At 50.6% G+C, this 13,692-nt stretch overlaps 1 protein-coding gene across 9 annotated transcripts in view; it reads right to left on the bottom strand.

The window, feature by feature from the left end:
* The window catches only part of LOC140260344 (discoidin domain-containing receptor 2-like), a 33,423-nt gene that overhangs the window by 11,289 nt on the left and 8,442 nt on the right, over positions 1-13,692 (bottom strand). For 3 of the 9 annotated variants that reach the window (XM_072352621.1, XM_072352627.1, XM_072352622.1), the window contains exons 2-7: positions 5,649-5,786; positions 3,407-3,509; positions 2,775-3,003; positions 2,367-2,514; positions 2,059-2,164; positions 1,377-1,563 (exon numbers count right to left, since the gene is read on the bottom strand). In XM_072352621.1, coding sequence (XP_072208722.1) covers positions 1,377-1,563; positions 2,059-2,164; positions 2,367-2,514; positions 2,775-3,003; positions 3,407-3,509; positions 5,649-5,712 — 837 coding nt within the window. In that variant the 5' untranslated portion in view covers positions 5,713-5,786. Of the gene's footprint in view, positions 1-1,376; positions 1,564-2,058; positions 2,165-2,366; positions 2,515-2,774; positions 3,004-3,406; positions 3,510-5,648; positions 5,787-9,176; positions 9,256-12,438; positions 12,741-13,692 lie in introns of those variants that run through there. The other 6 variants (XM_072352620.1, XM_072352626.1, XM_072352619.1 and 3 more) reach the window with 5 other exon arrangements.

The following is a 13,692-nucleotide window of genomic DNA, read 5'->3' as shown; positions in this document are numbered from 1 at the left end:
AGCCTCACATCTGCAATACACAGTTTGTGCCATATTTGGATAGGAGTTGGATATGTTCACATCTTGGACCGACACAGAGACACTCTCCATTCCAAACACCACCTACTGAAGTCCAATTTTCTAATGTGCAAGCCTAAGTAGTTTGCAATGCAGCTGCAATATTTGCTAACGTTTATTTTTAGTACTTCCTTGGATACTGGGGAAGTTCAGAAGTGTGGAATAAAGCAAAAAGGTATCAAGATGTAACACAGAAAAGTATTTACAGAGCCTGCAAAATGCAAAGCTGAAACAGCTCATATTTAATAAGGAATGAGGAATAATCTATGCTGATTAATACAGCTTGATAATGAAATACTAAATGAAGTAGCTATTTTTAGGTGCTTATTTATTGAGTCGATCAGGATGGCTGTATTTACACGACAGGCTTTTAAGGGGCATTAGAACACTTGTTCCAATTAGCATAATACGAGCTCATAAATAATATTCAGCCAGTTGGTACCATTATTTTATGCAGTTTGATGGAAACCCTGCATTCAGTCTATGTACCTCAACGACAAAAGTGATCCTACACCTCATAGGGAAGGCACTGAGAAGTTCAGCCAACCTAGTTTACTGAAGCAGTGATTAAGAACGTGATTTAACCGCAGTATAGAAGCAGGAACGTTTCTGAGAAGGCAAGATTCCTACTTTTGGCCAGCAAAAGCAGGCTGGGAGCCAATGGTTGCAAGTTAAAAATAGACAAAACAAAACCAGGGTATGTAACCACCAAAACAATTTACTGAAGGATGTGGTGGGTTCTCCTTCATTTGAAATCCGTACAAGAAAAGCCACTGACCCTTTTTAGAAGATTCTATTTACTACAGAATTAAAAAGTTCAGGTCATCCTCCTCCTCTGTGTAACTTCCCAGAGCACAAGCACAGAGTGAGGCATCCAGAGAAGTTTTGCATCAAAAATAGGAACATGTTTTTGTTTCCTTCCTTCAAGGGTCACACAGGCCTGAGACACCGAGCAGCCTGCATGCTAAATCCATCTTAATTGCCCACAGTGGCTGCCTACACACTGCTCCAGGTGTTATTTCCCTCATCGTTTAAACCAAATACTGACAGCATCCAAGATCCAAGGAGGCACACGCTGCCCTGCTTCAGCAGCCTGCATCAGCAAACCTGGGACGATGTCTACTCACATCTCCCTCCACTGACTTCTGCTGACGGGCACATCACATCCTCCAGCTTTGGAGACAGAGCCCAAATCACAGAACGGCTTGAGCTGAAGGGACCTCAAGAATCATTAAGTTCCAATCCCTGATGGAGGAGCCTGGGAGCAGGCAGACCCAAAGCCCACCCCAAGGCTGCTGGAGGAGGACGACACCCAGTACCTTCATGGAGGTGAAGTTCCGCGGTCGGTCAAACTGAAATTCCATTTCAACAAAGCCCGTGCTGAAGCTCTCGTTCTTCCAGCCCACGTAGTCATAGCCCGGCCATACACGGTACTGGTGGCTCTGTGTGAAGTCATCCAGCCCCAGCACGCCATCCGTCAGCTGGCCCAGACCGCCATACAAGTGCCTGGCCAGGAAGAAGCAGAGTTACACAGATCAGCACCCAGAGAGCTCAGATGTGGAAGCACTCCGACTTGGGTCCTTCGGCTGGCACTGGGAAAACAATCCTTTGTTTGCTCTTCATGCATCGTGGACAAAAACCTCATTTCTTATAATTGGGCAACGTCCCATTTATTCTGTTCAAGCTGGGATTTTAAAGCCCTTCCCTGCCTTGGAGGAGGCAGAAGTTTTTGCACTGACACCAAACACTGACAGCAAAGCTAAGGCATTGAGTGCAGGCCTAGCATTCGGGTGCTGTGTGCTTTCTTGGATGCCAAGTTTACCCTGGAAATGTCCTGCAACAAGTTGAAATGCAGCCTGCATAAGCATCAGAAGCAACTGAAGAGGGGAAGGATCTTCATCTGCTCGATGATGAAGGTGGTAAGAATGATGATGAGGTAAGTAAGAAAAAAAAGAGATAATTTGCAGAATGACTGAGAGAAAACAGGATGACTTCTCCCACCTGCGCTCCTGGTAGCCATCATAGGTCGAGTCATTCAGATAAACGATGGGAAAGCCAGGAGCCGCTATTGTCCCTCCTTCGGGGATGCTATAGGATGCCAAGCCATCTAAAAAAGAAGGCCATATACCTCAGGAACACAGCAGCAGCTGCCTTCTGTTATCCCTGTCCACACGACCGTTCTATCTGTGGTGTGGACCAACAGCAGCAGTCCTGTTGGTCTGGAATTCCCTCTGCATATACAGGGACACAGGTGAGTCCCAGTCAGTGTGATGAGGACTACTTTGCAGTAAGAAGCAACATCTACTTACCATACCAGACACAGCCATAGAGCTCCACCCTCATGCAGACAGTCATGGGCAGCTCTGTCACAGGAATGACCCGGACAAAGCGAGCAATGATGGGAGGCCGGAGATCTTTCAAGACCACATCATACGTATCAATGTTGCCTTGTATTACCTGCAAAAGAGAAATCCTATCAGTAGCTTCTCACTGTTGTGCAATCCACGCGTGCAATGGTGTAGCTGCATCCCATCAGTGCAAGACTGGGGTGTTTTCCCCACGCAGTATAGCTGGCTGCTGCTCCCCTCCTCCTGCCTTCAGTCTTGACACAGCAGTGCTAAAGGAGAGCACCATCCTCAGCTGGTGACAGAGACAAGGGGACAGCACCTTAACCCTCTTGTACTTTGCTTGCTCCACAGCTCAGTGCCCACACCCACCTTCCTGCCCTGACGATCCTTCCAGGAGATCCAGCGCTCTCCATTGCGGCTGTAGTCAATTCGATACGCACGGGCAAATTCTTTGCCTGTGGCACGGGCATGTCGTCCCTGAGTCCCAATCAACGTGATGAAAAAGAGCTTATGCAGGTCAATTTGGAGGAATTGCACATCTTCTGGTTGCAGCAAGCCAGCTGGGCACCAGGCTCCATCACCCTCTTCCCTTTGTAACCTGGGGAAAAAGCAAATTAAAAGCCTTCACTTCCAAGGACCCATCCTCCTCAGTAGCTTAAGACACACCTTCAAATTGAGAACTGAGTGAAAGGTGCACAACCATAGGATAACCCAAGTTGGAAAGGACCCATCGGCAGGTGGAGCCACTAAAGGCAGCAATGCCTTTCCTAGACTTCTGAGCTTGGCCGTGCAAACCAGCAGGTGGTGAAAGTTTCTAATGTGGATGCAAGAAGACTGTGCAGACTCTTCAGCAACAGAGATTTCCTAGCAAACAGGAAGCCCTTGGAGTGTCTTTAACAAGTTTCTTTAACAGTGAAGCTAAACAAAAATATTTTCCTCAATCACACATTGGATACCTTGAAAAGAGTCAGAATCATGCATTTTGCCACGCGTTAACCTACCGTGCATACTGGGGTCCTGTGGAATCATACCACTGGCTGGAAGCAGTGATGTCTTCATCCCGTATTGTGCCTTCATGCATTCCCAAAGGGTAACGGCACGTAGCTGAAAGCAGGAACCAAGGCAAGCAGAAATCAATACCAACTCTACTGAGATCAACAGACAAGTTTAATTAAAGGCTGCCACGTCTAGGGGAATAAACATGGCAATGATAAAATCGAGAACACAAATGAAAAGGATGAAATGCTTCGTAATTGTAATGAACTAAAATTGTAAGTACTGAAATACACTCAGTATCATTCAGAAGAGTCCTGGCAAGACAGAAGCTTTACAAAGAAGAACAAGAAACCCAAAATCATACCGGTATTACTGATTGCATGGACCTATTCTACAATGAAATGTATAGCAACTGGCCTCATATGTCTTGACTCTTACCTGCCCCATCAATAGACCAGTGCAACTTGACCTGTTACTGGAAAGTTATTGCACTACTGACTTGGGGGCAGTATTTAAAGAGTGCCCAAAAAGGCAGAATTATCACCTGAAAGCAAAAAGTGCTTTTGTGATTCTGCAATGGGAGTCCTGTCCGGTCACATTCCTGCTAAAGGTTAACAGCAACCCTGCAACAATGCCACACATTGAGCAAATGGAAACCAGAGCAGCCCTGGCATTGAGGAATGCACTCTGAACACAGCTGTGATTCACAACAGCAGAAAGTTCTCACCAAAAAGCAAGTCCTTTTGTGCAATGAGCCCACCTGGGCTCAGTCACTCAGCCAGGAGCCCTGCTCTGACTTCCCCAGTTCCTCACTGTGCATCCCCAGGACACATATCCCTGCCATGTAGTTCGGAGGCTCTATCACATCTCCCACAGTGAGGTCATACATCTGATGCTGGGCAAAAGGACTAATACAGGATCCTTCCTACTCAGGCCCGGCATCATCCACAAATCGGCCCCTTTGGTACAGGCCCTTACTGCCTGTAAGCAGTGCAGGTGCTTCAGACTGCTCCTGGAGCAGCTCAGACCAAGACATGGGCATTACAGCCAAGGAGCATCAAGCTGGGCTGATGTGTCTGGATAGGAACAGGGCACAGCCCTTGAGGCAGCTGAACAGCTAAGGGAGCTAAGGAAGCAAACTTTCTTCAGGAAGCCAAACTCCGAGCAAAGCTAAATGTTCACTTCTCCTTGGATGAAATTCCTGCTGGTAGTGGTACTACAGCCTTGTGCTCAGAGCCCACCCTCCAGCCCAGGTCTTGTGCTGAGGACAGCTTTCCCTACATGTAATTTATGTACTTACCACCACCTAAAGCAATTTGCATGTGATTGTTAAATGTGGTGGAAGTACAGGGAAAACAATCAGAACCAGCTGGCAACCCTTGTTCAAAGCCGGGCACTGGGAACAGGCGTAGAGATACCTGCTGAGCTCCCCCACAGGCCTCACTTCACATCTACATGGCTGCAGCACAACCTCAAACTGCTGCAAACACCTCTAAGGGACATCAGGGTCAGAGCCAAACACAGCCACAGAGCTTCAAACACAGCCAGACACAACAAGCCCCTCCAGGGCAGCACTGTTGGCTCACCACACCTTGGGCCAATCTGGACACAGATCAGACTAATTTATTTCAGACTGTCTCCAGCAGCAGCCACCTTATTACAGCGATTTTCGCAATATACTGCAGATCATTATCTGATTAATCACTCAGACTTGTAACGTGCTCAGTACTGCAGGATAAGGTCATTCCCCCCACAGGGACTCATAGGCTTGTACTCCCGCCTCCAGCTCAGCTTTGTGCCAGGTATGGTTTCTAAATGTTCCCTTCCACATCTCTCTTCAGAATCCCCTTTGCTGGCTGCAGAACTGCTGTTCATGCTTTGCTGGCTGGTAACTGGCTATCCACAATGAGCAAAGCATCTCTGAGCCAGCCTAGAACCAGGTTTGTTCTGCAGGTTGCACAGCCAAAGCGATGAAGAGAGAACCTGAACTCCACACAGAGCTGCTGAAAGCGCTGGAAGGAATAAACCCACATGCCTGAGCCCTCCTGGAACTGTCAGACATTGCACACCAGCACAAAGTACACCATCCACTTCAGTCTAGAAGCTGGCAATCTCAGACTGCATTAGCAATTACGTTTATGCCCATTCATTACATTCACACGTGTTCACCACGAAAGGCAAAAAAAAAAGGCTGAGAATGAAAATAGGGGAAGAGGGAAATTGGAGCCCAGACTGGCAGCTCCCTACCAGGGTTGACTTCGGAGCCAGATGGCGCAGGCAGGGAGGCCAGCAGCAGTATGCAGAAGATCATGGTAGCAGTCAGAGACGCTGAGCAGGCTCAGACGAGCATGAATCCTTCACAGGCACCAGCTGCGATCTACATTTCTGAAACACAAAGCAAAGAGAAGGTGAGAGCCCTCCAAAGGCAGGACAGCCATGCTGCTGTGTTAGCATGCTATACTGCTATGCTGCTGTGTTAGCATGCTATACTGCTATTGCCTCCTGATGGTGCAAGTCAGGGCACTTCTGAAGGCACAGAGCTCAGCCCTGTGCTGAATCCAGATGCACACTTCCACCCACACCAGCTGCTTACCCCCAATACCCAAAACTTGTCACACAGTCTGAAGGTAAATGTCCAAACCAGGGTGAAAATAATCTCTCCCTTTGTGTCCACATTGCTGCCAACAGAGCGCGTGCACTCACACATGCAAGTACACTTAATTTCCTGTTTGGAAATGAGGAAAATAGCACAGGGCTTAAACTCTGGCAATTTCACTGGAAAGCCACAGCATGACCTCGTGTCCCTTACAGCCTTATCAGTGAGGTTACATTGATTCTTTGTGTCCACATTCATTACAAACCGCCTCCAGAGGCTCCCATCCTGCGGGACTGCTTTAGAGAAGGCAGGTTAGAGGGGCTGTCTTGTACTTAAACTTTAGAACAGAAGAAAACAGAACAAACCGATAAATTAATAGTTATCCCAGCCAAGGAGTATTTGCTGAAGAATCCCCAGAGTGGTATTAAAAAGGCAAAAATTGAATGTTAGGATTTGTTAAGGAAGAGACCATCACCATGCCAGTGCGCACACACCTTTAGGAATGGCAGAGCATCGGATGCCATTAGCTCAGAGATTTCTAACAAAAGACTTTTTCCCACCCCGCATCACTGAGCTGCACAAATCACAGCCTAAAGTTGCCATGGATACCAAAACAATTGGCTTTGTTCACAACAAAGATGCACCACTGGTTCCTAAGGCTGAAGGTAAAACCTTTGGCTTGGGAAATCCCCCAGCTGCACATTGCTAGATGCCCAGGAGCTAAATCAGGGTTAGAATCACTGAGGCTTGCCCTGTTTTTATTCTCCTTCCTAAGGATCTGCTACTGGCCATTGTCCTTCCTGGATTCACTCCATCAGAGAGAAGGGCTCTGAGCCTGAAAATCGACCTAGGAGCCTTCCTGGGAAAGCCAAATGTGGTGCAGGAGGGGGAATTAATGATGGGGGCTGTGCCCAGCAACGTGACCATACATACAAGCAAGAGGCAAAAGCCTCACAACTGCAAGGGCACTGCCTGAGATGGAGACACAGCAGGGAACTGCTTGGAGGAGCTTGGGGTGCCCTGTGGGTACAGCCTGAGCTGGGGATGCTCCTTCCCCTGTGTGTCCCCCCACACAGTAACAGAGCTGCCAGGTCCTGAGGGGGTCCTGGCAGGAGAACAGCAACTTGGAGACATCTCCCAGGTGGCCTCTCAGCTGGAGGTTTAACAGCTGCCAACTGCACAGGAATCCTCAGCTGGCACAGGACAAGCACACAGATGCTCCACATCCTCATCACCCCCTTCAGAACACGAGGACAGCCTGGCAAGCAGGAAAGGATGAGACATCTGCAGAGACACAGGGCAGCTCCCACCACAACACAGAGGAAAGGTCCTCTGTAAGTCAAGCTGGGTTAACAGCCAAAGAGCACTGAAACAAATATCGCCTACTGCTAGGTGAGGACAAGAGCCCCTGCTGAGGCAAAGGAGAAACAAAAAGGAATCAGAGCAATCCCAAATGTGACTTTAAGTATCCAAATGCTTTGGCATTTGACAGGCACTGAGAGGTACTACGTCCTAGAATAAAGCCTTTGCCTTTTTACAAGAGTTGTGCTGAGGTTGTCACCCTCTCAAGTCACAACAATAGCCACTATTATCCCTGCAGTATAATACACATGACATGCAACACGTACAGCAGCAGCATCCAAAATGACCCATGTGGACCAAGCACACTCAGCTGCTCCTGGACCACCACCCTGCAAGCAGCATCACTCATCTCCAGCCCTACTGCAGCTGTTGGTGCCTTGAGCAAGACACCAGGATGTTTTCCCACTCATCTCATCATTTAGAGGAGCGTCGGCTCCACTCCGGAGCTCTTCATCCTGGGAACTGCTGCTTGAACAACTACTGATGTTGAGTTCTGCTGAGGCTAAATCTCAGCTGGTAGCAGACTTGATTTCCAAACTGCACGCTTCCATGTGCTAAAGCACACTGACATACACTACAAAATACAAGCCTCTGTGCAAACTGCCTGGAAATCACCTTCCTAATGACTTTTTTTCTGGGTTGACAACTCGCTTTTCCTCACAGCACTTCCAGCTACACTGTAGTCCCTGGGTTTATGGTGCCTCTCCTCTTGACTCGCACATGTACACAGAGTACCAACAGCACGGCACAAGCCCCAAACCAGCACCAACGGGATTAGCAACATCCTCACAGAGGCAAGAAAGTGTTAAACTCTTGTCCTCGGACTGAATGGATCAAGTTGCTAATTGCTAACAGCTGGCTGCAGGAGAATAAAATCCTGTTACAATCATTGTGAGAGTGGAAAAAAAAAAATCTAGTTGCTGAAAAAGTCGCTGGGAAATGCAATGGAGGGCAGCTTCCTTCCCAACACAGCCAGCAGACGCTGCGTCTAAACACACAGTCCAGCTCTCCAACAACACTGCTCACCATGCCCAGCTCCCTGCATGCCCTGCAAGCGCAGGAGGGAGCTGTTCTGCAGTGATCTGCATGAAGAAGGTGGGACTTGGAGCTCCTCCAGGTGCTATTCTCCCTCCAGAGATCCATTACAGAGGTCTGGCGTGTTTGCAAGCCTCTCTAGATCCTGACTGAAACTGCCATTTGTTTTAACTGGTTCCTTTGCAGATCATTACCTTGGAATGGGACCTTTGGGTTTGTTGCAGGAATCCCATTAAAGATGCCCAGCACTGTGCCAATATACTCCGTGGTCATGACCAAGGCTCATGGGTATGGGAGAAATGCAAGCTGTACAACAGGAGGATCCATCCAGAATTGAAATATCCCCAGAGGGGGTTCAGGAACGGTCAGGATGACTGGACGTTACATCCTAGCTGTCCTAAAGGCACTCGAAGAGGAAGCAGCAAAGCCGCTAAATGGGGCAGTATCTGAAGCCTGAAGGAGGCAGGCAGGTGTGATTGCCATTTCAAGGGCTCCAGATCAATGGTGGAGCTTTTCTGTTGCCTCTGAATTAACTGGACACCCCAGCAGTCCTCCTCTGGAGCACACACAAGCCCACGCAGCCCCAGTCCTGACCAAACTAAGAGTGCAAACAAAAATGCTTAGCAGAAAGAGCTCCAATTACTTCCTCCCTATTAGCTCCTGCTTACCAATAACAAAGATTCCACCTCCACAACTCACACTAAGAGAGCACAGGGACAAACATCATAAGGAAAGGCAGTACCTTCTAGCTAAGCCAGCTGCCATTGGCGTGCTTTGTGTACCTGTAAGTGGGTGACGGGGCTCTCAAGAAGCTGGTGAGGGTCTGAGCCTTCCTACAGCACAGCCAAACACCTGATGGGGCTGTCGGGGGAAAAGAAAGCAACAAGTCACTCCTGCAAGATTTTAGGAAAAAAAAAAATCATTAGAGGCAGAGCTAAGGAAACACAGATCACCACACTGCGATGCTGGGATGGCAGGAGAACAGAGATGGGCACAAACAGAAGGCTCTGACCATCTCTTCCTGTTGCCCAAGCACAGGGATCACTTTGGCCCTTACCAGAGCTTCCTTCCTATGCAGAACCCACAGTGACACATGTACTTTGCTCCTCTATTCCTTACGCTTGTGTTTCTCTACAGGTTTTTTAATTCCTCCTCTTTTTTGAGGCTGCTTGCTCCTTTTCTTTAAACAATCTTTAAAGCACAGCAGCTACAAGCTCACCACGTTCCTCCCAGGCCCACCATCTCCCGCTCCAAGGCTCACATAGCAACCATTTATATGACACGTTAACCACACAGATGACAGATGGAGTATTAAGAGCACTCAATCTAAACCACCTTCCTCCCTCCCCGTTCTCAAGGGGCTCCACCATAACCTTTTACTTAACAGTGCTCAAACTCGCACTCAGAAGGAGCTCAGGTTACGGAGGCACAGAGCTGTTGGGGCTGGATGAGCTCCTGGGCAGAGCACTGCAGGGTTAGCACCAAGCTCAGAGCAGCAGTGCAAGGCTTTGGCCAGCCAGGGCTTAAAGGACTCCACGGACTGAGGCTCCCCCAGCTTCAATGGGGCTCTGTCTTCCCTGAAGATGAAGCAGAGCAGCAGAGCTCATCCCACAGAGGTCGGTGTATGGCAGCAGCTCTGCTGCACGGCACAGCCCGTGCTCCCATTGGCTTCTATTTTTGGGAGCTATCAGGTGGCACTTTGTAAATCATCCTCATCAACAAAACACGGATCGGCTGAATGGAAACTGGGATGGTGCCATCTGAGCACAGCTACAAGGGAAGGGAGAACTCACATGGATGGCAAAGGCACCACCAGCACCGCTCAGCAGAGCGCCCGGAGTCCTCCCATCCAAAGCACCACCGGGCTGCTTTACCCACCAGCCGGGTGATGCACCAGGGCATATCCACACACACCCACACAGATACCAAAGTACTTCTCACTGCCCTGAGCTACGTTTGTGTTTTTTCAGTTATAATTTCTTTTCTCTATTAACTGCTCCCTCCCAGAAAACCCAGCTCAGTTACAGCTCCCTACCTACGCTTCCACACAGATTGCTCCATCCAGATTCTTTTTCAAAGACATCCAGGCCAAGCAGCCTCTTTGCAAAAGCAGAAGGGAAGCAAACAACGAGCGGAGCAGCGCGGAGCATCCAGCCCTGAGCTGAGAGCTGCTGGTTGGGCTGTGCGAGGGTGGGAGCCAAGCACTAAGAGATGGTTCAGTGGAAAGGAAAACAAACTACGCTGGAACTCCTACTAGTTCAGCTGGCAACCCAGTTTACATCAGAGCACCACAGCAATGCTAGCACTACCAAATGCTGCGTTTTATGGGTCTTGTAAAACGTCCCTTCATTCAGAAAAAAGAGAATTCCATGCACCTGTCACTGACCTCATCATGACAGCACTGCTGCTGTCTTGCCCCAAAGCATCTACCAATGTGAAAAGCGAGCTGTGCCACACTACAGAGACCAAACTGGAGCAAGCTTTTCCAACAAGAAGCACAAGTTATCATCACTGACTGCATTCCAGGGGTACAGGCAGCTCCACGGCACAGCTCACTTCTTTGGAGGACAGAGCAGGGGAAGCCTGGCTGCATGCGGCTGCACACAGCGCTCAATGAGCTGTGTTTACTACAAAGTGCTTCTCAAGTTGAGTTGGGAAGTGCCCAACAAAGATGGGTGCAGGGAGAGGCAGTGATTTGGTGTGAGCCCGGAGAGCCAGCAAGGGTCTTCAGGCAGCTCCGTGTTCTGCAAGGCTTGCTATTTACTGGTACAGCTCTACAAGATAAAGTTTAACTTCTTGCACACAGAGATGAAACGTTAATTAACTCAGTGTTCCAGCAAAATACCTAGCATGGCTGCAGACAGTTCAGAGAGCATCCCTGCTTACCGCAATGTATTTCAAGCAATCCAACCAAACGGTTTGTTTACAAACAAAGCAAAACAAGGACACTGAGGAAGATCTGGCAGCATTTTGCAGCCATGGAGAGGCAGCACAGCAGGACCTGAAGGCAGGGAGGGGTAGGAAAAGCTGCACGTCCCGGGATTGTTTGAGGCAATGAGAAATATGAGAAATAAAAATGTATGAAACGACTGTGTCTGCACCGAATAGAGGATCTCGTTTACCCCTTTTCCGTACAGGACTGAAATTAAAAACAGCAAATTGAAACTGAGGAAATGAAATTCCACACCACACATGTTACACCTCTGGGATGCAATGCCGCAAAGCGACACAGGACTCATTGGGGACAACACGGGCAGTGGATCTCCACAGTAAGAACAGCTGCGGTTCCGTCAGCACAGCAACAGGTGAGGTTTGCTGGCTGCAAGCCCTCACTCAGGCAGGTATAAGCAAACCCATAATTAAGGCCAGCAGAGAGCTCTGTGCTGCAGGTCGGGCTGCTCTCTGCCTGCAGCCCGGCTCCAACATTTCCCTGTCTCATGGTTGGAGCTCTGTGTCTGTGCAGCCTTCAGCAGCGCCTTGCAAAGAGAGCAGCACCATCCACTCCTTAACAGAACAAACCCACAGCCGCGTTGTGCTCTGCGGCACACAAAGAGCGGATGGAATTTCAGCCAAACTATTAAATAAAAACCCGCGGAGCGAAGAGCAACCACCCTGCACGGCTCCTCGGTGGGAACGGGGCTGTTTGGGAAAGTGCTCGGCACCTGAAACAAAAGGGGTTTACCAGGGAAGGAACCACACTTACAGGAGCCGCCGCTGCCGGAAAGCCCCGCGATTAACCCCTGCCGGGACGCGGAGCTGCAGCACCCCGAGATGTGCCACCGGGCAACACCGGGAGCGGCAGAGAAGCACGGAGCCCCGGAACGCGGCCAGCCCCCAGACCTGCCTGTGGGCACAACGGCTGTGAACGGCTGTGAACCCAACGCCGGCTCCGCGAATCCCCCCGCAGCCACGGAAGGAAAGCGGGGCTCAGCGCCAGCTTCGCCTCCCAGCCCGGCCGCATCCACAGCCGGCCGCGTCGGGTCGGAGCGGGGCCGAGGGCCGCCGGCGGAGCGCCGCGAAGCCCCCACGTGCCCACCCACCCACCTGCCTCGCCCGGGGTCTGCCGAGGTCGGGGAGTGACCGCAACGCGTCCTCTGTGCCCCACGGCCGCAGCCGGCCCGTCCTGCCGACATTCCTCGCCGCTCTCCAGCAGCACGATGTGTTCAAACTTGAGTAACTCCTCCCCGCTCCCTCCCTCCGCGCACACGGACGGGCCCAAGAGATGGCCCTGCCTCTATCAGCGCGGTTCCTATAGCGACTGCCGGCCGAGCAGATGGGCAGGGAGCTGTTTGCGAGGCAGAGCTGCCTCCTCGGATTCCTCCGCTCTTCCCTGTTCCGCCGGCCCCTCCTCGCTCCAGCGCTCTCCCCAGGGGCTGCTCTGCTGGCACCCGGCCCGGGCTCAGCCTGGAGGAAGGCCAAGCTTTGAATTCATTTAGTAAAACCACAACATAAAGCAGCTCTCCTGCTCAGGAAGCAGGGCCCGTGTAGTCTCAGAGGCAGGCCAGGCCCGGCCCTGCCAGCTTGCACCTTCTTGTTTAACACGGACAGGAAAAAGCAAAGACACGGCTGTCACTGCAACACACCTGAAATCCTTCACCAGCCCGTGGGGGAAGGTAGAAAGCAAAGGAGCAACTCATCACTTATTAAATGCAGGTGACAGGGAGGCCACAGAGCTCCTCAGTCACCTGGAGGTTTGCTGCTGGAGTCTGTCCTGGAAGGAGGGCACAGCAATAAGAGCAGGGCAGGAGGGACCTTCAGCACAGAGCACAGCCCTGCTGCTCCCCTGGGGCTGGAATCCCACACAGCGAGGCCGGCAGATCCTGCACTTGCCTCCTTTTCTTTTAGAAATACAGGAAGAGATAACACGTCTTGGTGCATCGATCAGCCCAGACGATGGGACAGACACTAGGGTTCACTCCGTTTGGGGCAGCACATGACCAGCAATAGCTGGAGAAACACAGACACGAGACATCTCTGTGCATGGGAAGCTCTACCCCAAATGGGTGCAACTGATTCAGACCAAACACGCAGGATCCACCCTTCTGCCAGAATCTGCACAGCAGTGCTCACAGACCAAGCTGGGACCAACAGGATCCCTCTGGGTGACGGACAGCAACGAGCAGAAGGCAGCTCTGGGAGTGCAGGGCAAGTAATCCAGGACGGGCCCCAATAGCAGCATCACGAAGCAGACGGTCATTACAGAAGCAACATGAACACTAACAAAACAGCCCCGGCTCCCCCCCAGCACTGGGAGGAGCACGGACCGATCTCTGAGCGGACAGCCGGTGCCGCGGAGAC

Source organism: Excalfactoria chinensis, chromosome 18 (assembly GCF_039878825.1).
Source record: "Excalfactoria chinensis isolate bCotChi1 chromosome 18, bCotChi1.hap2, whole genome shotgun sequence".
NCBI lineage: Eukaryota > Metazoa > Chordata > Aves > Galliformes > Phasianidae > Excalfactoria > Excalfactoria chinensis.
Note: the sequence above shows the minus strand (reverse complement) of the source record. Positions and strands in the feature narration are given on the sequence as shown.